The sequence below is a fragment of the Anas platyrhynchos genome, chromosome 4 (assembly GCF_047663525.1).
Source record: "Anas platyrhynchos isolate ZD024472 breed Pekin duck chromosome 4, IASCAAS_PekinDuck_T2T, whole genome shotgun sequence".
In the NCBI taxonomy this organism is placed as follows: domain Eukaryota; kingdom Metazoa; phylum Chordata; class Aves; order Anseriformes; family Anatidae; genus Anas; species Anas platyrhynchos.
This window is the reverse complement of record NC_092590.1, coordinates 70,528,706-70,553,184: the sequence shown is the minus strand read 5'-3', so window position 1 is coordinate 70,553,184 and position 24,479 is coordinate 70,528,706. Positions and strand designations below refer to the sequence as shown.

Here is a 24,479-nt window from a genome sequence, read left to right as displayed (position 1 = left end):
GTGTGTAAAGGCTTGTCAGCCTTCAGGGTACGGAACACTTTCCTTGCTAAGGATGAAATATGCCTTTCCAACACCTTTGGCAGACCACACGTTGACATGCTCTGCTGTCCAGTAATAACACGCTCTGATTTTAATCATGGGCTGTACCATATAAAATGAAGTCACTGGGCATACTCAGCCAACAAAGTGAAGGTTCCCCGCACCTGCTTTAGCTCAGTGCTTTCAGTGCACTAATCCGTCTTCTCTGGAGACTAAAAGTTCTGGATTCAGTCAGACAGGAAAATAATTGCTGTAATTTCCACCAACCAAGTCAGGATGTTCTGACACAGAATTCACGCTGAATTTAGTGGCAGTGTTGCACACAAGCAGCTTTCCCTCTTACGGTCTTCTCATGGGACTTATTCACGTTATACAGCCTGCCCACGGTTGTGCACAGCTGTCAGTCCTTCTGCAAAGGAAAGCTAAGGCCGGGGAAAAGGCTGGTGCTGGCTGCAGCCAAGACACATGTCGTGGGAAAGCTTAAGGCACTTCATTTTCCTTAGGCTCTGCCAGTGCAATTACTCCCTTGTACTCTGAAGTGATGTTTTTCTTTACATAAAGACTCCTGCAGATCTGGTGGTAGGTGTAAACAGCACGGTACTTATGCTCTAAGTCAGTCAAGGCTCAGTGCTAACCCGCATTTCCTAACCAGCTTTTGCTAGTCTCTGCTGTACCTACAGCACAGGGCTTTGTTTCACAGACCAAGCGCCATCCCTTTTGTGTTCAGAAAATGATTGATTCTTTTTGCTGCCTCATACTTCAAAAATTTATGAATGACAGAGAAATGCTAATAAATGGCACTCATGGGAAATACCGCACCACTGTGTTCTCTGACCACAGAAACCATTTACTGCTATTGTAAAGGTTAAGGGCTTTAAAACTAACTTAAAATATTAGCTGGGTAATCAGCAAAGGACCTGCCGCTCTTTATTCAAATAAATCTGAAGAATTATGCCAAGATCAATGTTTTAGATAGAAATATTGCTTTATGAAGTGCCTTTTCACATCTGTTCTCGTTACAGAAGTAAATGGAGTTAAAGGTGTGTGCTTTGTACCTCTCACAATACTGATCTCACACTAGCACTACTACTTGGTGTATCATTTCTACAAGATGGAAAATGCATTCTAAATTGCTAAACATTTTTTTTTTTTGTATTTTTCTTCTCTATATTTTTAAGTATCACTTTAATTTTTCAATTTTCTACTTGTTTTAAAAGAAAAACATTTCTTTTGCTTTTGTTTTGTTTTCAGCTAGAAAAAGAAATCTGGGAAGTAATAAAAGGAAAATGGAAAAGCAACAGCCCTGAGGTGTGAATGAAATAAAATCACGTCTTAAATGAACATTTAACACACGAGAATGAAATGAACGTTTTCTTATCAACCTTTAAGTCACCTTTTAGACTGCTTACAAATACCTTTCTGACCACATGCCAGCTCTCAAGTAGCGATAGGACCAGAGGGAACGGCCTCAAGTTGCACCAGGGGAGGTTCAGGCTGGCAATGAGGAGACATTTCTGTCAGAAAGAGCGGTCAGGCACTGGGACGGGTTGTCCAGGGAGGTGGTGGAGTCACCGTCCCTGGGGGTGTTCAAGGAAAGGTTGGGCCTGGTGCTTGGGGACACGGTTTGGTGGGTGATATTGGTGGTAGGACAGTTGGAGCAGATGACCTTGGAGGTCTTTTCCGACCTTAACAAACCTGTGATTTGCAGATGTTTTACGAGCAGCTCCTTTTACGAGCAGCTTTCCCCTCAGCTTTGGCATCCTCCAGGCAGGGCCCAAGTTCCGTGCGGGACACCCTGCTGTCAGCTGGGGATCCCAAAGGCTGGGAAGCCCCTTCTGTGTGGGGAGCACCTGCCCGCAGGGGATGGCAGAGACCGGGGGCCGGGAGCTGCGACTTGTGCCCAGCACCGGGCAGGGCCGGGGGGCAGCGGGCCGCAATGGCGGCGGCTCTGAGGGAGCCCGGCGGGGCGCGACCCCCTCGGCGGGGCTTTCCACCGCCACCCCGGCTCCCTCCTTCCCGGGCAGGGCCGGGGGAGGCGACAGGTGAAGGAAGGGGCGGGCGCTGGGCGCGGCGAGCGCCGTGCGGGGCCGGGCTCTGCCCGGAGCAGGGCTGAGCGGCCGCCGGCGGAGCCGAGCTGGAGCCGAGCTGAGGTAAGAGCCCCGCTCCCCTCAGCGCCCAGTCGCCATTTGCCCCCGCGCCCTCCTCCCTCAGCGCTCCCCTCGCGTGGCCGCCGCCTCGCCTCAGGGGGAGCCCCACGCGTGGGGCCGGCTCTCCGCTCCCCTCTCCTCCTCTCTCCCTTTTCCCCTCTCCCTTCTCCTTTCTCCCGGGGAGGCTCTGGCGGGGCACGGCCGCCGCGGAGGAGCCCTCGTGTGGGGCGTGAGGGCGTGCCCGCGCCCGGCGCCGCCGCCATCTCCCCGGTGGTTCCCTCAGGTGCCCGCGGCCGGCGGTTTCCCTCAGGAGGCTGCCCCGTGTCCCCCCCCTGCGGGGCAGGGGGACAAATCCCCTCGTACCTCGCCAAGTGAAGGCGATGCCCGGTTTCAGCCGAGCCGCGGTGTTGGTGGCGTGCTGTGAGCATCAGGGGCGGTTTCCTAGCGGGTTTGCAGTGATAACGCACAGCGTGTGCTCGAGGATGAGGCAGGAGCTCTTCAAGATGAAATGCAGACTGCAAGTGCATCTTTAACGGTGTTTTCTTTAGCCTTGCCGTCTTCTTCAAGACTGGTTTGGTTCACGCTGCCTTCTCGGTCGAGGCTTGTGGTTCCTGCTCAGCTTCAGGTGTAGGCACTGCCTGGAGTGTGGTTTTGTGTCTGCAGAGAGCAAGGACAGATGGCTCGTGCTTATTTAATTCGTCAACTTCTGTCCCACAAGTGACCAGTGGAAACTGATAACAAATAATACTGATATCTCGAAAGTGGATACACGCTTCCCCTCCTCCCAGCCCACCCGCCAAGGCCCCTTTGCCATGGGTCAGTGGTGGGATGGGACCACCCTTGCTCCCTGTCACAGGCCAGTGGTGCCGCGGAGCCGCTCCTGCTGGTGCATGCACCCCGGCTGGCCTGCATGCAGGCAGGACTTGAGCTTCCTGTGTGAAGTTAGTTGCATTCAACTGGTGCATTTCCTACTGCGAGAAACAAAATGTCCACTTTCACTCTGCTCTCAGCGGTTTATGCCCGGGGAAGAGGGTATGAAACGAATGCATGGCTGAATGATACACCTCCTCTGCTCTTACCTTTATGTGTACCGGAAAGGTACAGCTGGAGCCTCTGCAGTTTGTTTCATTCAGATACCTCCTTCAAGCTACAGTTGGAAGTAAACCTAACTTGCTGTTTTTCTTTTAGGCATAACACATGTTCCTTTCCCTTCCTGTTACTGTATTTTGGAGCCATCCTGCTGTTGCAAGAGAGCTGATTAATAGATACCCCTTGCCAATATTCCATTCCTGAGGAGTCAGTGCTGGGTCAGCTTAGCGGTGGGTTAAACGCTGTTTCCTGTTTGTGTGTTTTTCGATTTTGAGATCTCCCAGCTCTCCGTAAACTTCTCCACAAAGCATGACAAATTTCATTCTAAAAAATCCAGCTAACAAAGAGCTTTTTTTTGGAAGTTGTAAATGAGGGAGATGCAGAGACGCCAGATCTGGAAAAAGTCTGAAGTGTTCAAACCACCAAGAATGAATCCACAGATGAATTCTTGCAGGCATCTGTGGCAGGGCTGTCTGAGTGACAAACACCGCGTGTTTGAGGCCAGTCTGATCAGTTGACTGAATCTGTAAGATGCCACATGCAGGTAAACCCCTGGACTTGTGGTCTTTTAAGACCAGGCTTTAAATCTAATTGTGTTAGAAAACTTAGTTACCCTACAGAAAAAGAGGTAGCAAGAAAAGTCTCCTACTTCAAATTTTTACATAAATGGACATGTAGTAGCCTCCTTTGGTGGAAAACCAAACATAGCAGCCACTTTGGTAGTGAATAGTAAGAACGGAAACTCATTAAGATCTGTTAACTTCTTTCTTATAATGTTGAAAGACAAATGTGGATGATCAAAAGCGTAAACCAAAAGGCACACCTATGCATTTGTCGTTTTACCTGTAGGAAAAGCCCTTTTGACACTCAGCCTCTGGTGGTTGTGTTGTGTGTGCCTCACCCCGTAGCCCTTGGGTTGTTAATGCACTTATTGCTGTGCGTTACACTACAATGAGACTGTGGTGGAGGGGAATGAGCTTTGACTTGACGACGTTGATTTGGTGCTGGCATTTCTTCCAGTCTGTTTGGCAGGAGGTGCCAGACAATGGGTAACTCTCACTCTTGCCAGTTTATCCAGCAGTTTCTTAAGTCATTTGGAATGTGCAGCCCTGCAAGCATTGTGTCAATTAGTTGCTCCTGGCTTAAGCCCTGATCTTGAAAGTACTTGCAGATGTGAGTACCCTATTACTTGCAAAACGGATTATCTGTATGGCTGTAGGATCAGGATCTTGGCTTGTTACTTCTACCAGATCTGGCAGGGTGTTTCACGGTTGCTCAGGCTCTCAGTAGAGTCAATGGGTAGCCCTGCAAACAAGTGTGGGAATTTATCAAGGGATTTATCTGGGGACTTCCAGTGAGTTGGTTTTGTTTAGATGTGAAAGTATCGATACAATGATTCTGCCACAATGCCTTTAGTGTTTTGATGGGGATTTCTGAGGTAGGAGAGAAAACAACCTTATAGACAGCTATTCCTGGCTTGCATAGCAAGGCATGAACTGTCTTGTCTTGCATGTTTCTTGCCCTTTTTAAGGTGAATTTATTCCACAAATGCACTTCCTGATGACATTGCTGTGTTTTTGCACTTGAACCTGTAACGGAGTCAACAGTGTCAGGAGAGAAGATGGGAGAGATAAGCCTGGACGCAGAGGAACCTGAGGCAGCAAGAGAGGGACAGCACATTTTCATACACACAGTGCTAAAGGGAGTGCACATTTTTTACACTCTTGTCTCATGTACATTTATTATTGCCAATTCCTTTCATATTTATGGACCATTGCTAACTCTCTTGTTAATAAACACCTCTTCTGCTCTTCTTAATGCCTGAATGTCTAGCAAGTTATACCTTGTGTGATGTTTTGAGGAAAGAATTGAAGGCACTGAAGTTCTGTTCGGTTTGGGGTATCATTGTAAACCTTAAGGAATTACTTCTCGTGCTGTGTAGTCCAAGCATACGTCTCATCAGATTGCTTGCTGAAGCCAGATGACTGGACCAGAGCACATAACAGAGTTCTCAATGCACTGTGCTTTCTAAGAGCAAAGTGATTCTCCACAGGATTGCTCCAAGAGCTATTTGAAGGTTGTTGTTTTTTCTTCTTCTTTTCATTCTTGTCTCTTATCCGTGAGCTCCTATGTTGTCTTTCTCATTTTTCTTTTATTAAAAAGAAGTGGGGTTGAAGAGTCCACGTTTCATTTAACGCATGCAGGAATCTGAAAACTGTTTTTCCTCAGGCCAGGGATGAATTCTAAACAAGGCCAAGTAATAATTAGGGAAGAATGCAGAGACATGGCTTCCTATGGAAACAAACCTGAATGTGCTCCCTCCATCCCACCATGCTAGCAACAAATAACCTATTTAGTTTACTTGCTTGCCAGCTCATTTATAGTAATAACCCAGTTCTTTTCTTTTCCTAGGTGTCATTGCAGCAGTTACACATACCTGGATGTCTTTGGCAGAATGATATTTAAAGGCAATGTACAGTGCAGGAAAGTCAGAGAAGGAATTACAGTTTTCTGCTCAGAAATCAAACCTGTCCTTAGCAATGCTTGTCTCTGCAGCTTCCACAAGCTTTTTTAAATTATCATTTAGGAGGAGGGAAGAGAATAGCTTGCACAGCTACTGTAACGCTTCTTCCTTCCGCCATCACAGGCCAGTTTAAGCAGACTGATTCAGGGACTCCGATCTGTACCTAGGGCACTCTCTCAAGTTTTTCCCTAACGTTCTGGCAAATCTTAGCCTTGTGAAAGTCTGGATCTGTCTACCAAAATTGTTGTAAATTGCTGAGCTAGATAGCTGGCCTGAAAGAAGCAATCCTTTGGCTATCTTTAGGAGTACCTGCTTGCTGCATTTTGTTTCTGAATTAATCTTTCTATCCGTGGTTGCAGAGAGGTAGGAAAGGCAGACCTGTTACTTCGTTGTAATCTTACCTTTCTGGAAAGACCACAGATAAAATGACAAGATACAGAATATAGAATCAGGAAGGTTGGAAAAGACCTCCAAGATCATCTGGTCCAACCGTCACCCTACTACCAATGTCACCCACTAAACCCTGTCCCTAAGCACCAGGTCCAACCTTCCCTTGAACAGGACGGTGGTGACTCCACCACCTCCCTGGGCAACCTGTCCCAGTGCCTGACTGCTCCTTCTGAGAAGAAATTTCTTCCTAACTTCCAATCTAAACCTCGCCTGGTGCAACTTGAGGCCGCTTCCTCTAGTCCTACCACTAGATGCCTAGGAAACTCTTATTTTCATCCTCTTTGTTTGAAAACTCTCACTGTTCAGCTGCTTATTGTGAAAGCTTTAATATTTTGCTTATGCTAAATTATGATACTGACTGTCAGATTGTATGTCATTAATCACATGATCAGGACCGTTCCGTCCTAGCGGATCAGTAGGTGCATTTCCATCACGAGGCGTGTATCGTCCTCCAGGGAATGCATGTACCTTTCTAACTTTTTCCTCTCTCATGCTCTTCTAGTGTTAAGTTGTGAAATAAGGAACTTCCTAATTCAAGCTGGCTTTGCATCTGTATGTTTTTAAAAGGTAAATGATTTGTTTTTCCATAGTTACATGCAATCACTCTGCCGTATCTTGTAAGTACATGTTTTTGTGATTGTAGACCATTTCCTTGGATATTTTAGGTCAGGAAGACAGGAATTTTGAGTTCTGTTCTTTAAGTATGTCTGACTCTAATTTATGTAGGCATTGATACAGAGCACACGCATGCAGAAAACACATATACAACTGTAGAACACTTCATTGGTGTTCTTGATTGTTTCAGTGCAGGGATATATTACAATCCCCAAACAGAAAACTCAGCGAACATATTTAATCAAGGCTTTGATTTCAGCTTCACCATAAGAGAGACTACTAGGAGAAACTTGGATTTGTGCCCTTAATCATGAACTCACCAGTAAGAACTCTTCAATCTGGAATGAAAGATGTTTGTTTCCTCAAAACATGAAAATGGAATTTCCATCAGAACTTACATAGGAGCAACAACTGAGCAAAATGAGAGCTTTAATATTTTTTTTTTAAGAAATCTGGTGGCATCACTGAGTAATATTTCCTCAAATTTTAGAATTCTATGTTTTTTGATAGGAACACTAGACAAATATACAGAGGTAATGAGTGAGGTCTCTAAGAAGAGAGAGTTGCATATATTTTATGCAAGCATTTATTACTCAGTTTTTTCAGGGTTTGTGCACTGTATGTTTGCAGTCTTTCCTCTAACTGAAGGATAACATGCTCTTTTAAAAATCCTAAAATCTCTCAACATAGTAGCTGGAGCCTTAAAAGAACTGAGACTCAAATTTAGTGGTTGGCAACATTTTGTGCTTCTTAAACATGACAAATAAAGATGCTTTTCCAATGCTCTGGGCACTTTTGCAGAGCTGGCAGTTTCTAAATTACTTCAGTTCTTCAGAGGCAGAATTTAGTCAGGGTTTCTGTGTAGACAGCATTGTTTTTGCCCTGTAAAGCAGATGCCATCACAGCATCTGTCTTCTGCTACGTACACTCATTGAACACCCATGTTAGGGTGGTCATCATGTCAGGGTGATTTGTTTGCTCACCTCCCATTCCCTCCTTCCCCCTGCCTGGTAGCTGCATCGCTGTCTTTTGGCTGTTTTCAGCATACCTGCAGAAATGGTGACAGGCTGTGACGGAGCCTCCAGGCAGAGGTGGGGGTTTTTGCTTGCTTTCTCCTTCCTCTGTCAGAATGATCGGGGTGACAGAAAGACTGGAAATGGATCGACTCTTTGATCTTAGCAGTTATTTTTAACTGTGCTGTGCAGCTCTGGTGTGTTGTTTGCACAGATGGAGCAGCACTGCAATACTGCTAAAATTCAGGCACTGTGTCAGTTTCACTATAACTAAGTGAGTTTTAAAATAAAAAAACAAAAACCTCCCACAAAACTGGCTGACTTGTACCTCTAGACAGCAGCTGTTCACTCCTAGAGCAAAGCAGGAGCAGCAACACCTTGACCAGAAGTTTATTAAAGGCCCCAGTTCTTAGTGTTGTGACCACTGCTTTTGTTACAGCTTATCTCTTGTCTTGCAGCTCATTTGCAAAATCCAGCACCCTGTCTGAACACTGAGTTCCAGTTAAGCTCTTAGTCTCATCTTGCTGAAAAACAGCCTGCGTGTTGGAGATTTAATTACCTTCCTCATCCCTAATTCTGACAGTATTTGGAAAGAAAAGGCTGAGAGTCCTATGGCACCAGTGTGCGTGTCTGGATCTGTCGCTGCCACAATGATCCTTGTGTTTCAGTTGTTGGCTAGAGGAAGAGCTGATGGGAAGTGTGCTGCAAGACTCATCATGAAAGGTGATCTCTGCATAACAGAGACGTGACTAAAAGCAAAAGATTTCTCAGAAGTATGTGGCAGATCCAAACAAAGAGAGGAGGGAGGATAGTAGACACAGGTAGGAAGATTTAGGATTCCTAGGTTTAGTACTAATATGGTCAAAAAATGCAGCATGCTGGATCATTGGAAAGTAGTCTGCATGCATGAGTTTTCTCTGTGAGGACAAGAATGTGAATTTAGGGTGGCCTTTGGTCACCCCATCTCCATTGTGACTCTGAGTATTAATGCACCTCCTCGTTGTTCAGGTCAGCCACCCTGGAGCTGCCAGCTGCGCTGCATCTTTGGGTGCTAATCTGCTTTAACAGACTGGAAAAAAGGCCAGGTGTAGATTCACGTGCTGTCTGCCTCTTCAGATGAACCATGAACCTCTGCTGTGCAATATTAATCTTTAAACAAAACCCAAAAGCAACACAGAATTCTAAATGTTCTTACATTGAAGTGACTTTAAATAACTCCAGCTTCGTCTTGTATTAGCACTGAGGTTTTCATTTAAAGCTATGCAAAACAAAAACCAAGAACCCTTGGAGGAGGGAAATCTCGCTTAACACGTCAATTTCCACTTTCATGTTCAGTTCTTCTCCAGACAAATAAGCTTCCTTCTCTTCAGGAGAGCCTTTCTGTGCTGAAGTCAGTCACTGAAATGTCTTTATTTTTCTTTATGGAGCACTTTAGGGCAGCGTATCAGATTCTGCAGCAGATTCCAGTAAATGTAAAAATCTGTTTTCATTTTCATTTTTCACGTAATAACCATTTAGTAACAAATAAGAAGAGCAGCGGAAGTAGATTGTTGTGAATACCTCAGTGTTATCTGGTTAAATACGACTTGAAAGACTGAAAGAAGAAGAAAAAAATGAATGTGGTTCGGTAGGAAGCTTTGTTTCCCTGTTCTATTTTTAACTTCGGCTAGTGTAATGATAGAAATTAATCATCATTCTGGAAACAGTCATTTTTATAAATATTTGCATATTTTCCTATTAAATAAATGGTAGTCTATTGAGGAGAGAAAAAAACCCAAAGCTCATTTTGAGTTTAAATGTCTCATGAGCTCTGATTTTGGGTGTTACACCATAAAAGTAAAAACTAGATTTGATCCAAAATTTCTTTTCAGGATCTGCATGCAAATCTTATTCCAAATTAAATCCTCTTTGAAGTGGTCCTTAATCTCATGTTTTATTAGCTCTCTTAAATCACTTTTCAACATTTCACATACTTCTTACCATTTTGAGATAAGTAAGGGACAATCTCTCCATTGGAATATTTGCAAAAATTTTAAAAAGCCTCCTATGAAGTAAAAAGCTTTAGTTTAAATGCCTTGTCCTTACAAATTTCATCTCGGTCTCCTTAGTTCCCCTTCGGTTCAGCAGAAGTTGCTTGCGTGCGTGCAAGTGCTGAGGTTAGCATTCAAACGAGAACGTAGCTAACCGTGAGAGCTGGTTCCTGCAACCAAGCAGCAGAGGCTTAAATTCCTACTCTCTAATCTTGTGACAACCCTACTAAAAAGAGTAAATTGTTACTCTGACAGTGCTGAAGAGTAATCCTATTCCAACATGTCACATAACTGTTCTCCTACATCGAGCTGGAACTTGCTATATACACTGAAGATGCTGAGTTTGATGTGTTACAGGTGCAAGGCAGTTTCTTCAAGCGAGAGCATCCCTTCTCTTGGAGCACTGCAGTATGGCCTGACTGCAGAGACAGCCCAGGCTGTTGCTGGACATTGCTAGCTCATACTGTGCACCTCTATCCAAATTGAGCAATTGCACAGTTTTGACCAACTGAAGTCTGCTTCTCATTTTTCCGTGTGTTAATAAAACTATATACTTCAGGTACATAGGCTTGTGTGAGAGCTAGTCTCCTCCTTTGCTTTGTTTTCTGTACTTTCCTGGATTCTTAGAAAAATTAATATTTTTCTACTTTGTCCTGTTAATGATGTAGAGAGAAATCTAGCATTAAGAAATCTAGCCTGTAAGCCTAAAGGTCCTATGGACAGAGGAAAGGCTTATAATTTGCTAAATCGAGACTGATCCTATCTGTAAACTTTGCTAATCAAAATAAGGCCCTCTGAGCTATGTTTAGGCAAAAGTGTCCTGTTTTGCACAGCTGCTGAGAACCTGTAACTGGTAAGTGCCTTTCTTGAATCAGTCAGGCTTAAACATCGGAGCTTTTTACCGTTCCTTTTCAGTCAGTTAACCAGTCTCTGGTTTTGAGCCAAATTTGTGCGTTTCCAAAGTATGGCACAGTTTTAACTGTGCAATTCTGTGAGTGGAGTGGGATTTCTGTATACAGCCTCTTGTACATGTTGTGGGGGAAATACGCTTCCTGCTGTCGGAGTGGGCATCCCCTGTCAGAGCATGGGGCGCTCTAGTGTTGTCTCTGCTGTTTGCTGTGTGGGACAATATGTACTGTGATTCTGAACCAGAGACTTGTGTTTAACAAAAATAGGTGAATATATGCTACAGGAACTAAGAAGGGTTTTCTGATAAGTCAAAATACCCTTTGCAGCGAGGGCAAAGATGTCTTGCTGTAAGATTGGTACTTCTCTCCAAAGAGCAGGAATACCAGTGGGATTATATATGATGGAGTTGTGGTCCTGGATTTAGGAGAACCTATGCAAACAGTAGGCTGATGGATAGCCTGGCCCAAACTTATCCTATGCCCAAATCTATCCCATCAATAAGCTTGTGTGGGTACTCTTATTCAGGAGTCAATTAAGCATGGCAGGGTGCTGGGGTTACGCTAGATAAATGCTTGGTGTGTGACCGTGCAGTGGGGGAAGGAGGGAAATTTGGAAGGGAAAGAGGAATGCACTAAGTGTGCTTTTAAGGTTAAAGTAGGAGAACAGAAGGAGAGAGCGTAGCTATTCTCTAGCCACTTATAGAGGAAATCATTGTATTTATGAGTAGCTGTTACGAGAAGAACTCACAGTGAAATTCTTTTTTCCCTCTGAGCTCAAAGCCTCAGTGAGTCACTTTTAAAAACTTTTTCCCCCAAGGAAAAAAAAAAAAAGCCCCTATTTCTCTGCCTGGGCAGATATCACAGCTGTGGTGAAAATGGCTGGAGTTCAGAAAGATGCTGACCAAAGTGACTGAAAGGGCTAATTAAAAGATTATCAGAGAACGTGTGGATTTGCTGAGCATCCCATACTTAGCTTCGAGGTACAGATAACCACCGCAGTAACAGCGGCAGCAAAGCTGATAAGATGGAATGCTGTTTCCAAATGCACGCGGTACTGAGTGGTATCAAAGCCATTAAGCCCTGCAGGTATCTGTTGGATCGGTGCCCAACCATTCCTCCACGGCGCCGTGGCATCCCCTGCATGGTGTTTCTCCTCCTCCCTGCCTGGCAGAGTGACAGGACCGCTGGGGTGACGTGGCAGTTCCACCAATGCTGTTCCTGCCCTTGCTCTGCATGGTTCAGCTCCCCAGCAACATCAGGTTGCCAGGTGGTGCAAGGGATTAGTGAAGATGTTAATTCCTGAAGATGTACTAACCTCTGGTCTAACGTTGTGCTGCTGAGTAATGACCTAGCAGCAGGAAGCCTGCTGTTGAGCTGGGAGCTAGGAATCTTCTTCCAGGGCTGAAGGCCTTCCTTCAAAGGGGATGGCATTCGATCAGTGTTTTCCACCTGTTGAGAGAAAGGCAAGCAGGAGGGATTTGCAGCAGCATCTTTGGGACAAAATGTGGCAGGCAGAAGGCTTTTTGCTTGAAACTCTTCAGCTGGCGGTCCTGGTCAATTCCCATCCTTCCTGGGATGGCCTCTTCCATTTCAGCCAGGAAGGGGGAAATGAACGAATGGGTGGATCTGTGCCACTTCCACCACTCTGGTTAGCATGCTGAGTTACCAGGCTGCCATGTGTTACTTATTCTCTGTCATTTTTGCAGCCCTGAGGAAATGACACAAGGTGTGTAGTCTAGCACTCTGGTAGGAGCTTGCTTTAAGTGCTCTGGGTCTGTGTTAAGGTACGTGGAAGAAGCACACCTGGCACATGGGTCAGGAGTTGTGAGGTGTCATTCTTGCCTCGTGGAAGCAGAAGCTGTTCCTGTCACAGACAACCTGTGAGAAAGCCCTGCCTCCCACACAGTCTGTACCGCTTGCGGTAGTGATGTTCACCAGGCTTCCTTTCCTTTTTCTAATTTCTTCTTGTTGGGGTTTTAGCTTTTTGAGCAGTGATGACGAAAAAAGAACTTGGCTTGATAATCAGGCAGGAGGTCCACGTGAAAAGCAAATATAAATCTGAGGTGTTCCTAATGTCCTGTGCTAAGAAGCAGATAAACTATGCCACTATTCATGACTTAGTGTGACATAGTGCTTAAGGTCTGATGGCTTTATGTTGCAATATTTCAGCATCCTTACCTAGCAAGAGGAGAAGGAAACTTGTACTGGGATGAGGAGTGAGGGTGGTGTTCTGTAGAACAGCCAAAATACCAAAAGGCAAGGTGTGTCTTGGGGAGCAGATTCCTTGTGATTTCTAACCAAATGGTTGCATCTCTATCAAAGTGGAATGGAAAATTGTAAAGAAAACTACATAGCGTTCCAAATGATCAAAAAATCCAAACTTTAAGAGTTTTAAGCTGTAACTGTCGCAGGGTTTGTGCCCATTGCTTTTGTTCGTGCCACGCCAGTTGCTGGTTCTCAGGTAGACTACACAGGAGAGGAAGGAAGTGAAGTGCAGTAATTCTGTTATGTTCCTCTTGCCCATTAAACAAACCACAACACTTTTTTTGTATTCTTTAGTAACTTATTATAGTTGTATTTTGTCTGCATTTAAAAAATAGACAATTATTATTAAATCTTGTGAAGAATCTGACTTATTTAAGAAGATTGTGAAACTGTAAGTTACTGCTCTTTCTTCATTTCTTTTTTACTTATGGGGAAGAGGCCTTTGGAGGAGGAACAATTACATCTCTGATATCTTAATATTTATCCTTGCTTAGATGCCAATAAAAATGGATATATTTGTTTATATAGTTAGAAAAATTTGGCCCCATGTTCTAGCTGGACTAACCTAGCCGCCATCTGTTCACGGCTCTTCCAAGAAAAACAGAAGAGCCACAAATGCAAGGCTGTTGTTAATCAAAGCTTCAGTATTATGCTGCTCTTCGTTAAAGGTGTTTCTTTTGAAAGAATAGATTTTATTCTTACATATGAATATATATATATATAGTGTATGCATATAAACATGCACATGTATAGATAGAATATAACTTTTATAGCAGGAGGTGGAAAGAGTTTGCAGTTCTACAAGCTATTTTCCAGGATGTCCTTTTGATAACTGTAATGGTGCTTTTGTTTCTCTGGTGTGATAAGACACAGCAAATAATCCAACTGCTTTTTGTAATTTTCCTTTGCATGAAGGTGATTCTTGGGAGCAAAAATTACTTAGGCTGTCAAAGATGCATCTCCAATGGTTATCTCATAAACTGTGCACCTTTGTGACTATTAGCACCTTTGCCAACCCATGATGCCAAATTTGGAAATATGTTACAAAATTTGGTAGACACATTTTTCAAGTATGTAATGGGGGAATTTTAGTTGGAAGCGTTAGGACTGCTAGGTTTTGGTCTCCCCCAGAGGTACAGGGCAGTGCCCTTCATTAACATAGCAGCTCACTGCCTAACATCAGATGACTGTTGTGTTCCGTAAGCTCGTCTGGTGCTTCCTGGAGGAAGGAGAGCCTTTCTGGGCAGTGTTTAATGCACTTCTTACACTTCCTAGCATGCCTCTAGAGCTGAGAGTTCTTTTCAGGACTGTAGATCCAAACACCCTTGCAATACATGTACACACTCTGGTAAGTGCAGTTTTTTAGAGGACTTTGTGTATCTGCCTGTATAGTTTCCATGCTATATGAAACGTCACAAATACCATCAGCGTGCAGAAACAGCAGCCTCTTCCTTAAAGCTCAGCATCTGTACAGCTTCTGTTTTGTGGTGCCAGAAACATGCAGCTGAATCAGTGCATCTGTGGTCCGTACGGTCAGTCATTTGGCTTGGTTCTGGGAGAGCTGCTGTGTTTACTGCACGCAGAGATGTCAGCTTTGATTTGTTAGTTTGAAACAAGACTAATCCACTGACCCCAATTCCTGAATTTCTTTTGTGCAAGTGAGATCCAGTTTCAGTCCTTCATTGTGTACAGAAAGAGGTTTGTATTTATAAGGGCTTAAGAATATTCAGGGTGTGTTTAAAAGCAAGATACTCCATAAATACTGTAAAAGCTTCTGCTGAAACACTACATGCTCCATCTGTAAGCCAAACCTTGCGTTCTGTGGAATACAAGAGCTTGGAAATGGAAGCACGCTGCACAGGCTCCTTGGAGATCACGGCCACTGGCTCTAGGCAGGGCACAAAACACAAGGTTTTGGACATTGTAATGAAAAGTGTACTTCTACTACTGCCGGTTCAGCTCCGTAAGGGGTCTGGCTGCGCTGCTTTGAAAGAGCTTTGCAAAGGAAACTTTTAGGAAGAACAGTGCACAAGGGTGAGGTATCCTTTGTAGCTCATCTTGCTAAGAAGCCTAGTAAGGTTGCTTGAGTTTATACTATACACCATTTTAAAATGAATTAATGTACATATGTTTTTATATATATATATATATAGCTATAGGTTTATTTTATTCAACCTCCCTGTCCCCTAAAATCCCAGCTATGCATGATCTCATGGTTACAGTTGAATTCAACTTTTGTAGAAGGTAAGCACGGGCTTGCAGAGAATCTTCTTTCCAGTGCATTTAAAATAAAGGCATGCAAGTATTCATGGAAGTGATGAAACATACTGTGACCTTAAATTCTGGCTACTGTAATCCATACTCCAGCCTGTTTCAGTCCTTTGATTTAGTCTTTGGTGGTTGGAGATGGGAGTGGCAAAATTCATACACCTTACTTTAAGAGAAGTTCATATCGTGATTTACAAGGGACCAGTCACTGGAATCAAAGAAACCTTGTTTCTGCACCACCTGCTTGCCTGCCTGAGGTCTGGGGCACAGTACTCGTCTTCACGTGTTAATTAAATTAGCTTTTGGCAAATATATTCTTTCTGTCCTCTTGTCTGCTGAGGCTTCAAAGCTCTTGGAGGTGGGGACTGTCCATTAGCATTATAGCCTAGTCGGACCGTCTCATTCTATAAATTACAGTTGCATGGTTAGTAGCTTATTTTGAGATTCTGGTGTGCAGTCAGAGTTTCCAAGTGTAAGAAAAGCAATCTCTGAGATGCTTCAGTGCATTGTTAGAAACCAGCACCATCTACTGCGTTGTGCAGCAGTAAAATATGGAGAAAGTCTTTGTGGTTACACTTGGTCTTTAAATTTTATCACATAGTCTCTTTATAAGCAAAACAAAAATAGCAAATGTTTGTCTCGTTTTGTTTTCCAAGGGTTTGACAGAAGCTGAGCTTACTCTTTCGGTGCTGGTTGCAGCCGTTGCCTGCAGAGGTGTACTCGTTCAGTATAGTGTTACCGACTGCCACCAGGAGAGGGACACAGAGCTTGAAGGGCTTTGATGGATGACATAACTGTGGCTCCTTATTCAATTAGAAACTTGTTACTGGGATCAGTGATAGAATTAATCTATTTACTCAATGGACTTTTTTGCTGATAAACATTCAAGAGGATGCTATCTGTCGCTGAAATGCTCTAGTGTTAGAAGTGGTAGAAAATGGTGAACGTCAGTGTAGGCATCAAATGTGCTTTTTTGCAACCTTTCTTCCTTACACCTGTACTCTTGACATCCTTTAAACTGATTTAAATAAAATTCTAAGAAAAAAAGATATTTCCTAACAGCAGACTCAAATTTAATAGTGGGACATCTGTAGGTTAAATGTACCTATCCGATACGCTTTATAATCCGCAATGGCTATTGGAATCTCCCTTGTGAATTTCTAACAGTCTTTATGTTAGTGTTCCATTTACTAATGGATTGATAGCTTAAATACTGAGAGGTGTTTTGGAACGTAGGCAGAATTTATTTTGGAGTCCAACAGTGCTGGCTAAATCATCGGTTATAGAGTGCATTAGTAATGGAATTGTATGCAGTTCATTACAAAATAGCGAAGCGGTATTATGGTTTCAACCATAATATCTGAAAGAGGAAATCTGCCAGGGAAATAAATAATTTGTGGAAACTCCCACTTTCAGGATATATGTATTTGGGGAAACTCCCTTTGCAGCTGTCTGCAGCACAACTGCATGCAGGAGTAGGACGTTGCCAGTCACGTTTGTGCTTTTCAGTTATTTAGTTATAGTTTTTAACTATAGTCACGTCTAAGTTGTGCTACAAATGCTGGTGAAAGATACCACTTATTCATAACTGTGGCTGCGCTTACTTTACGCTCTTCTTTACAAGAACCTCAAGTATAGCCAGTTGTTAAAAGGAGCATCCATCCGGTTTCAATGGTAAATGTGAATGGAAATCTTGTCTTGGTAATGTGTCTTTGAATTTATCATAAAACCAACAATAAAAGAAAAACAGACTGTGAAAAGCAGCGAGCATTTAAGAATTTGCCTTCCATTTTAAGTGTTGCATATATCAAGTGTTACTGCTCTGGTCTGACTGGGGTAGACTTGAGACCCAGATAACTCTCCAGGTGGATGGATGTTGCTATCAAGTTTTGAGGGGCCGTTTGATTCAGTGTAATTCTGTTAAACTTAATTTGAACAGTTACTCATAATGAAATCACCAGCAAAGAAAATTATGCCAGGGAAACTCTGCTAAATTAAATCACTACAGCTTATCCTTGTTTACATCAGTGAGGATTTTTGAGGGCCAGCTGGATTAAGAGAATCTGGTCAATGACAATGTTCTTGTATTGACAGCTTGCAGACCGTCCTTCTCTTCCAACTGCAGATTCTTAGTCGATTTTTACAAGCTGTGCATATACTGCTAACATTTTGTAGCTGTATATGCCTATACATACATATATATGTATACAGGAAATATGAATGGTCTAGAGTAAGACATCCTACATAAATATGTCTTACACTATGTTACATTTATATATATATAATGTAATACATTGTTAAAGCCTCTTAAGCTGTTCCTCAGTAAGCAGAATGAGGGAATGGTAGAAGTTTAAAGAACTGTAACTTGTTTGGCATTGAAAGAGGGTTTTTGGTATTTCTGGCCTCATTTCTCCCCTTTGTTAATGATTTTTATGACTGTTATTCTGCAGGTCACCTGGCAGAGTTAATTCTGATGCGTGGTTATTCACATTTTCATAGGACTGCCTTACCTAGCAGGTGAAGGATTCAGGTGAGTAACTTACCCTTACTCTTTTACAATTAGTGGTTGCAGAGTGTATTCTTGACATTCTGGTTCAATATACTGAACCAGTTTTTTCCACTATGATCAAGAAACTTGGGACTAAACTAATTTGGTAAAATTAATAAATAAAAGTTACAATAATCTACTCCTGATCCAAGCTTACTAGTCAGTAGAATTTTACCAGAGTATAGTCTGCTTTTATGTCTTACTATACTATAGGCTTTTATGGAAATGTAAAAAGTATAAATTCTTGTGTTACTCTGTGTGGAACCTGACCACTGAGCTGACTACTCGCTGTGGCTAAAGGAAATTGGTTTTTATACTATTTTTTTTTGTTGTTAATTTTTCTGCCTTGCCTCTTGCTGGGCTTTTCTCAGACCGCTTTTATTTGCAGTCCCTTCTTGCAGTTTCCTGTAAAGTGGTCAGTAAGAGGAAGCTCTCTCACTGCAGAGACAGCTCAGCCCCTCAGCTAGCCTAGTGCATTTATACTGCCAAGGGCAGCGTGGTGCTGGGTATGTCTGGTACTGCTCCTGCTTGCCATAAACCTGGGGGAGGTGGGATTACTTCTGACTGGGAGCAAGAGCTGTTCCTAACACTGGCAGAGATGACTGACTGTCTTGCTCAAGCAGCGGTCCTGCTGGAATGAAAACCAAATGTCTGTTGGTTTCTGACGTTTTGGTTCTCCCTGAGTGCAATCTCATAATGTTAAAGAAATGAAGTAACTCCTTTTGGTTGAAAGTCTCCCTGGGCTAATCTGGGGCAAGGCCTCTTCTCCCCACTGATTTTGTGGGGACAAATGAAGGTTAGTGATCTGAAAACCATATGCCAGCGTTCCTTGCAAAACTGAATTTTGCATTGTGAAAGAGGACGTTTATTCCCTTTTTACTTCCCTGACAAACGTGTTAATCAAATCTGTTAAGATCTCATGGCTATTTAGACTCTGTATTTGCGATTTTGAAACACAGTCCATTTGATTAATGTTTGGTCTAGAACATTAAGCTGAAATTCCATTCTGCCATATAAATGGTCATCTGTGAAACACATAAAGGCTTTTTGGTGTTTCTTTGTTGGTTTGTTGGTGGTGTTGTTTTTTTTTTTTGTGTTCCTCACTGGAACACCAGCTTGTGTGAATGCAAGTGTGATGGATTCTGTTCTAACTCCATATTCATTCTTGACACTGTTGGAAATCACCAGAAAAATCAAAAGGGGATCTTGGAAGTTGATGTGAAAAACCCTGTATTTCTGAGCCCTTATGTGAAGAAAGGTAGAGGACATCAGAAAGAGTAAAATAGGAAAGCAGTATTTCAAGAACATGTTAGATATATGAAATGCAATTAAAAACGAGACTGCAGAGGCCAAAGAGCATGGTATTAATAGCTGCAAACTTTGGAGGGGGAAAACCAAAAGTTAAGGTGTGTCACGCCAGAAAAGGGAAGGAGGAACTGGTATTCGGAAGTGCTGGTCTGCAGTGTTCCTCAGTGCTGCCATTTCGATGATAGCTTTTTTAATGAGGTAGAGATAAAGGTTGCAAAACGGTCACGCAAGCTCAGAAGAGTATGCTTAGCAGAGAACTAGGAGAGGAAGGACTGCTTTAAACTATTTAAGTCTTAGTATCACCTATTTCAACTTCTGGGGGTGGAACAAATGAACTTAATTCACAAACCACTGAAACGTAGTATTCTTTGCAGCTTTTATCTGTGAAGGATGTGTTAATTAAACCACTGAGTCAGCTGAGTATTGCTTCTTATTTAAAAGCATTGTGATGTTGTCTTGATACACTGCTCCTTTCAGCTGAGAGCAGGTGTCTGATAATTCACACCCCTTGTCCTTCCTACTTCGCCTGGTTATGGAAGGAGGGCATGTGGGTGCCCTAAGGTGAAGGCTGCGATTTGCTTTTACACCCAATGTAGCCAGGGCCAGTATCCAAAATGTTATTTTCTTCTGCACTTTGGCTATGGAGTAGTTTACAAAGAGTGAAGACATTATATAGAAACTTCTTTCCATTCTGGAGTACAGAGTCATGGCCATTTTCCCCAAACTACACGAAATGAGCTTTTCTCAGCATATCAGCGTGTGTGAGTTTTGTTGATCACTCTGAAATACACTAGTTCTTTTTGTCTTAACTGAACTTTTTAGCCCAGGGTGTTGGCTAACTCCAGACAAAGCCAGTGAAACATATGAATTCTTTTAAGAGCTCCAAGTGAAAATAATACTGTTCCCAGTGTAAAACAACGGCATTTATTATTCATCATCAGCTGTTGGTACTTGTCCTGTAGAATTGTTGTTCTTTTGTAAGCCCCTTGGATAAGAATTTTATTGCCTCTTGTGGTTTGTGTGGTGTCAGATGTACAGACAAGACTTGCTCCAAAGCATGTATAAGCTGCGCAATCTTTCTAAATAGCCATTGAGTTGGAGAGGGAAGGACGAGCTCCAGCTATAGAGGGGAAAACAGAGGTGAAATACTTATCATAATGTTGTGGTGCAATGCCAATACCTGAAGCACGGGCAGCATTTTTGAACTCTGCTGGTGTGAGAGCACGCTGCGAGACAAAAAGCCCACCTTCTTTTCCTCCCGTGGGAAAGCAGTTGATCGAAGGGTGGCCAGGAAGCGAGCGAGCACTGGAAAATCCCCTCCGCTACTTGGCTTGCTGTCTCACGGAGCCTCGATGCGTGTACGGCTTGATTTGCAGCCTCTCTGGGAAATTGGGAAATCTGACAGAGCCTGTGCTGCCCACTGACAGTGGGGGGAAACAGGAAGTAACAAAGGAAACAAGTCATTGCCTCGGCGTCCCTTCTGGCCACACTGCAGCGCAGATGCACAAGCAGCTGGGGCACGGTTTCTTTTCCTTTGGTGTGTACGGCAGCTCTCGCAGGCACTTCCAACGTTTCACTTGCAGAGAGCAGAGAAGTGCAGAGATGTGCCTGTCATGCCTGAGAGGGGTCATAAGCTGCTAATGGCGCTGTCGTCGCAAAGGAAACAATCTTTTGGGGACAGTGGCAGCAGAAAAGCTATGTGTCGGTCGGGCATGGTCACAAGGTTAGTGCATGTTTCTGGCTTGTGTTTCTATCTTCTTTCCTCTTTTAGGTAGAGAACAGACTAAAACTAAGAGAAGAAAACTGTATTTAGGAAAAATAGTTTTAACTTGTGTACCTTAGGCAGAAAATTCTAGGGTAAAGAACTGGAAAGGGAGGAGGGGGGGTACGGAGAGTGTTGGTTGGAAATGCTCACCTGAAGAGAAAAGCAAGTTGAAGCAAGTTTAACTGAGTAAATGTATTTATAACATGCATCTCAGTCAGGCTGAGTTCTCTGTTTCCTTTGTCCTGTAAGATTTATTTCTTCTTGGAGTGTTTGTGCTGTGCTGTTAATCCTTCTGAGAGACTATTGTGAAAGGGGCTGTTAGAAGTATTAAGAAACAGAATGTGTAACCCCAAAAACTGGGAGAAATATGAAAGAGGATTTCAGCAATACTGGACAATATTTAATAAATGGAAAAGAGACCTGTAATTTTTGGAGAAAACAGTTTTACAAAGAGATGGTAGATGCGTAGATGGTTGAGTTGGAGAATTATTTTCTGTTCAGAAATACTGAGAGCAAATTGGAGAAGCTTTTACTTTAGTTTTGCTGTATGTGCAATGTTGCTTCATTTTTGGCTAAGCCTTTTGTGGAGACTGAAATTCCAGTCTTCCTCTGCATTATAAGAGGAATGCGTTTGTTACCGTAAGTTATGTTCAGAAGGAAATTGGCATCCTGCTTTGCTAGGTTTTACTTTCAAAATAGAATTTGAAGATTAAATTCCATTTTATCTCATAACATCCAACATTTTCTCAGACATAATTTGCATAGAGATTCTTGTGACAGCTTCAGATCAGATTTAATTTCTTTTAATGCAGCTTCAGAGGCATTTTTTTTTGTTTTCAGCATGAGCAAACTGGGCTCCAGTACAGACCATAAATATTGCTGTAACAAGTGAGAACTTTTAATACAACTTCTGGCAGCTGTAGCTTCAGCGATGAGGGTAATGTGTTTTTGTGCCTATATACTGTAAGACATGGTGTTGAACATATTGACCCTATTTTCTGCTGAAGGTCAGTAAGAACTGAGAGCTCATGGCTCTTCCAGGATGCGATCTTTAGTTGAATCAGCCTGTATTTGCTTTAATTGGGCTGAACACCAACAGCTCTTAAGGCCAGAAGGGGTAAGTGTTCTTCCATAATGTGCTCCAGATTTTTTTATGCAGCAGGATTGTACTTGTGGAGGGACTTTTAGCCTGTGCAGCTATGCCCTAGACTCAAATTTAGCTTTCTCTATGCATTGACTGAGGGGATGGGTTAACATTACTTCACGGGTGTGTACATTTGCATACTACACAACAACATCAGGCTGCTCTCCATTCAGAGTTTGAGTTTGGTAAGTGTTGTTATGGTTTAGGAGAAACTTCTGCATCAGACCAGAGTTCCCAGGTGTATGCCATGAAGTGTGAAAGTTCATGTTTTTTTACGCTGTCGTGACTTTGAAGGTGCTGTTATCTAAAATAAAAAGCAGTTCATCCTGGTAGTGTTTGAGAAAGGTACACTCACATGAGGTAGACTTGGGCTGGCTCTACTCACGCATCAGCAATATGTTGCAGATTCCTACAGTGTCTCTCCTGCTGTGCTTTAGTGCCTGCCATCTCCCTCGCAGGCACAGAATTGCCACGTGGATCTTCTGAGAAACAAAGTGATGCAAGAAGCCCTTCTGCTGTCTGCTGTCATCCTCCTCTGGTTCAGGGTGTTCATTTCAGTGCTTTTTTTTTTGGGGGGGGGGGGGGCAAGGGGGAGAAGGTAGATTTAATAGCCATTTCTAATGCATTGGGGACTTAATGGAAAACTCAGTTTAAAACTATGCATCTAGTCCCTTGGTGACAAGAGTGGGAATAAGAACCAAGTAGGTGGCTGTTGAATGAGGCTTACACAAAATGTGTCAGTTAAGAGAAGGACTGGCATCAGAGAACATGGCTTGGCCCTGATGGCACGTAGTGGGCTTTCTGTTGTCTTTGGTGTCTGCTCAGTGGAAGAGGCTTTGCTTAGGCACCTGGGCTGCAAATAGGTAATGGGGTCTTTGGCTTGTAGGGCGAGAATGTAACAGGATAAAAAACACATCTTGGAAATATCTTTCTGTTCTGAATGACCACAGAGTGCACGGGCTCTACAGCGACAACTTAGTGCTTGCTGTTGAGTGCAGCTGGTGATGGGATGTTGATCCGCTCCTCATGCAGTAGATTTTAAAAACTTTTATATGAGAAAGATAAGAGTGGAAGGAACCATTCCAGGGAGCTAAAGACAACCTTAGTATCGATGCTAAGATCAGAAAAATCTTTAAGAGCATCCATTCTTCCTTCATCCCACCCCTACAACAAAGATCCTGTGGATAGATGGTTCTGACAGCTTTGTCCCAGCAGAATGATGGAAAACAGCATCTACTGTCCTTCTAGGATAGTTCTGTATTGTTAGAAAAAAAAAAAGGTGGGGGTGGAGAGGAGAAGAGGAAAAAAAAAGACAATCTTTGACCAAATTAAGATGTTTTAATCCTGAATACCAGTGTCCTCCCTGCGTGTGTGTAATTTTGGTCTGAAAGTGCTTGAGGAGCCTACACATGTGATGAGAAGTGGTAAAAGCCACAATGAGACCCAGAAAATATGCTTTTATGCACAGCTGCCCCTAAACCCATTGGAAAACCTGGTATTTGGTGGTCTCTTAAGCTCATAAAACATGTCCTTGCCTGCATGGGGTTCAGCCACACCTTTTTGTTCACACAGTTGGGAGGGGGAAGTGTTAAGGTTTGGTCTCTGTTCTCGGAGCCGTTTTCTTGTAAGTAGTCAGAAACAACAAAACGATTGTGAAGAGAGGAAGCAGAACCTGATATTCTGCCGTCCTTCCCGCTCAGTTAAATCCCGTAATCACACCGTAGAACTGGATTCTTTATGCCTTTGTTTCTCTGCTTATATGATTTTTTTTTTTTTGTCTTCCTGATATTCAGGCTTTTGAGCAGGTGAAGAAAGTGCAGCACCCAGGCACAGTTTAGTGAGTAGCTGAGCTACCCGTGCAGAAGGCCACCATGACCTAGTCAAATATTTGTGCTTTCTGTATTTACCTAGGGAGGGATACCCTTGTCCCCAGTGTTTGTCATCGGGTCCTAGAAATCTCAGCTTGCTGGTTGTTTTGGATAACCTCCCCGAGGTATTTAACTCTTTCTTTTCTGATGTGTTTTCAACCTAAGTACAATAACACAGGGATTAGTGTTTCATTCCAAACACTAAGTCCTAAGGCTTTTCTTGTTCTTTGTAGAACAAGCACACAGCATTTGAAAACCCACAACGATCTTGAAATGATCTCAAAACTGTTGGATGGCATTGAGACTAATGCTAGGGTTAGAGCAAGAAAACTGAGCTCGGAGTGTATCTGGCTGAATAAAAAGTTTCCATTTTTGCTTAATCTTTTTTTTTAATCTTTTTTTTTTTTCCGCATGTAACTAGAAACAGACTGAAATCACTTAATTGTAAATTAATTTCATATGTTTGGATGTTGCTGTGCCGGCTCTTAAAAGAAAAAT

At 42.9% G+C, this 24,479-nt stretch overlaps 1 protein-coding gene across 6 annotated transcripts in view; it reads left to right on the top strand.

Annotated features, from left to right (window-relative positions):
* SH3BP2 (SH3 domain binding protein 2) overlaps window positions 1-24,479 on the top strand; it is a 54,118-nt gene that overhangs the window by 14,872 nt on the left and 14,767 nt on the right. Inside the window, exons 1-3 of one of the 6 annotated variants that reach the window (XM_038178237.2) lie at window positions 2,141-2,189; window positions 3,375-3,505; window positions 17,799-17,878. Coding sequence is in view for 2 of the 6 variants with exons in the window: in XM_005016166.6 (XP_005016223.2) it covers window positions 20,818-20,927 (110 nt within the window). In the remaining 4 variants the exon portion in view is untranslated. Of the gene's footprint in view, window positions 1-2,120; window positions 2,190-3,374; window positions 3,506-17,798; window positions 17,879-20,376; window positions 20,928-24,024; window positions 24,107-24,479 lie in introns of those variants that run through there. The other 5 variants (XM_027455635.3, XM_038178238.2, XM_072037817.1 and 2 more) reach the window with 5 other exon arrangements.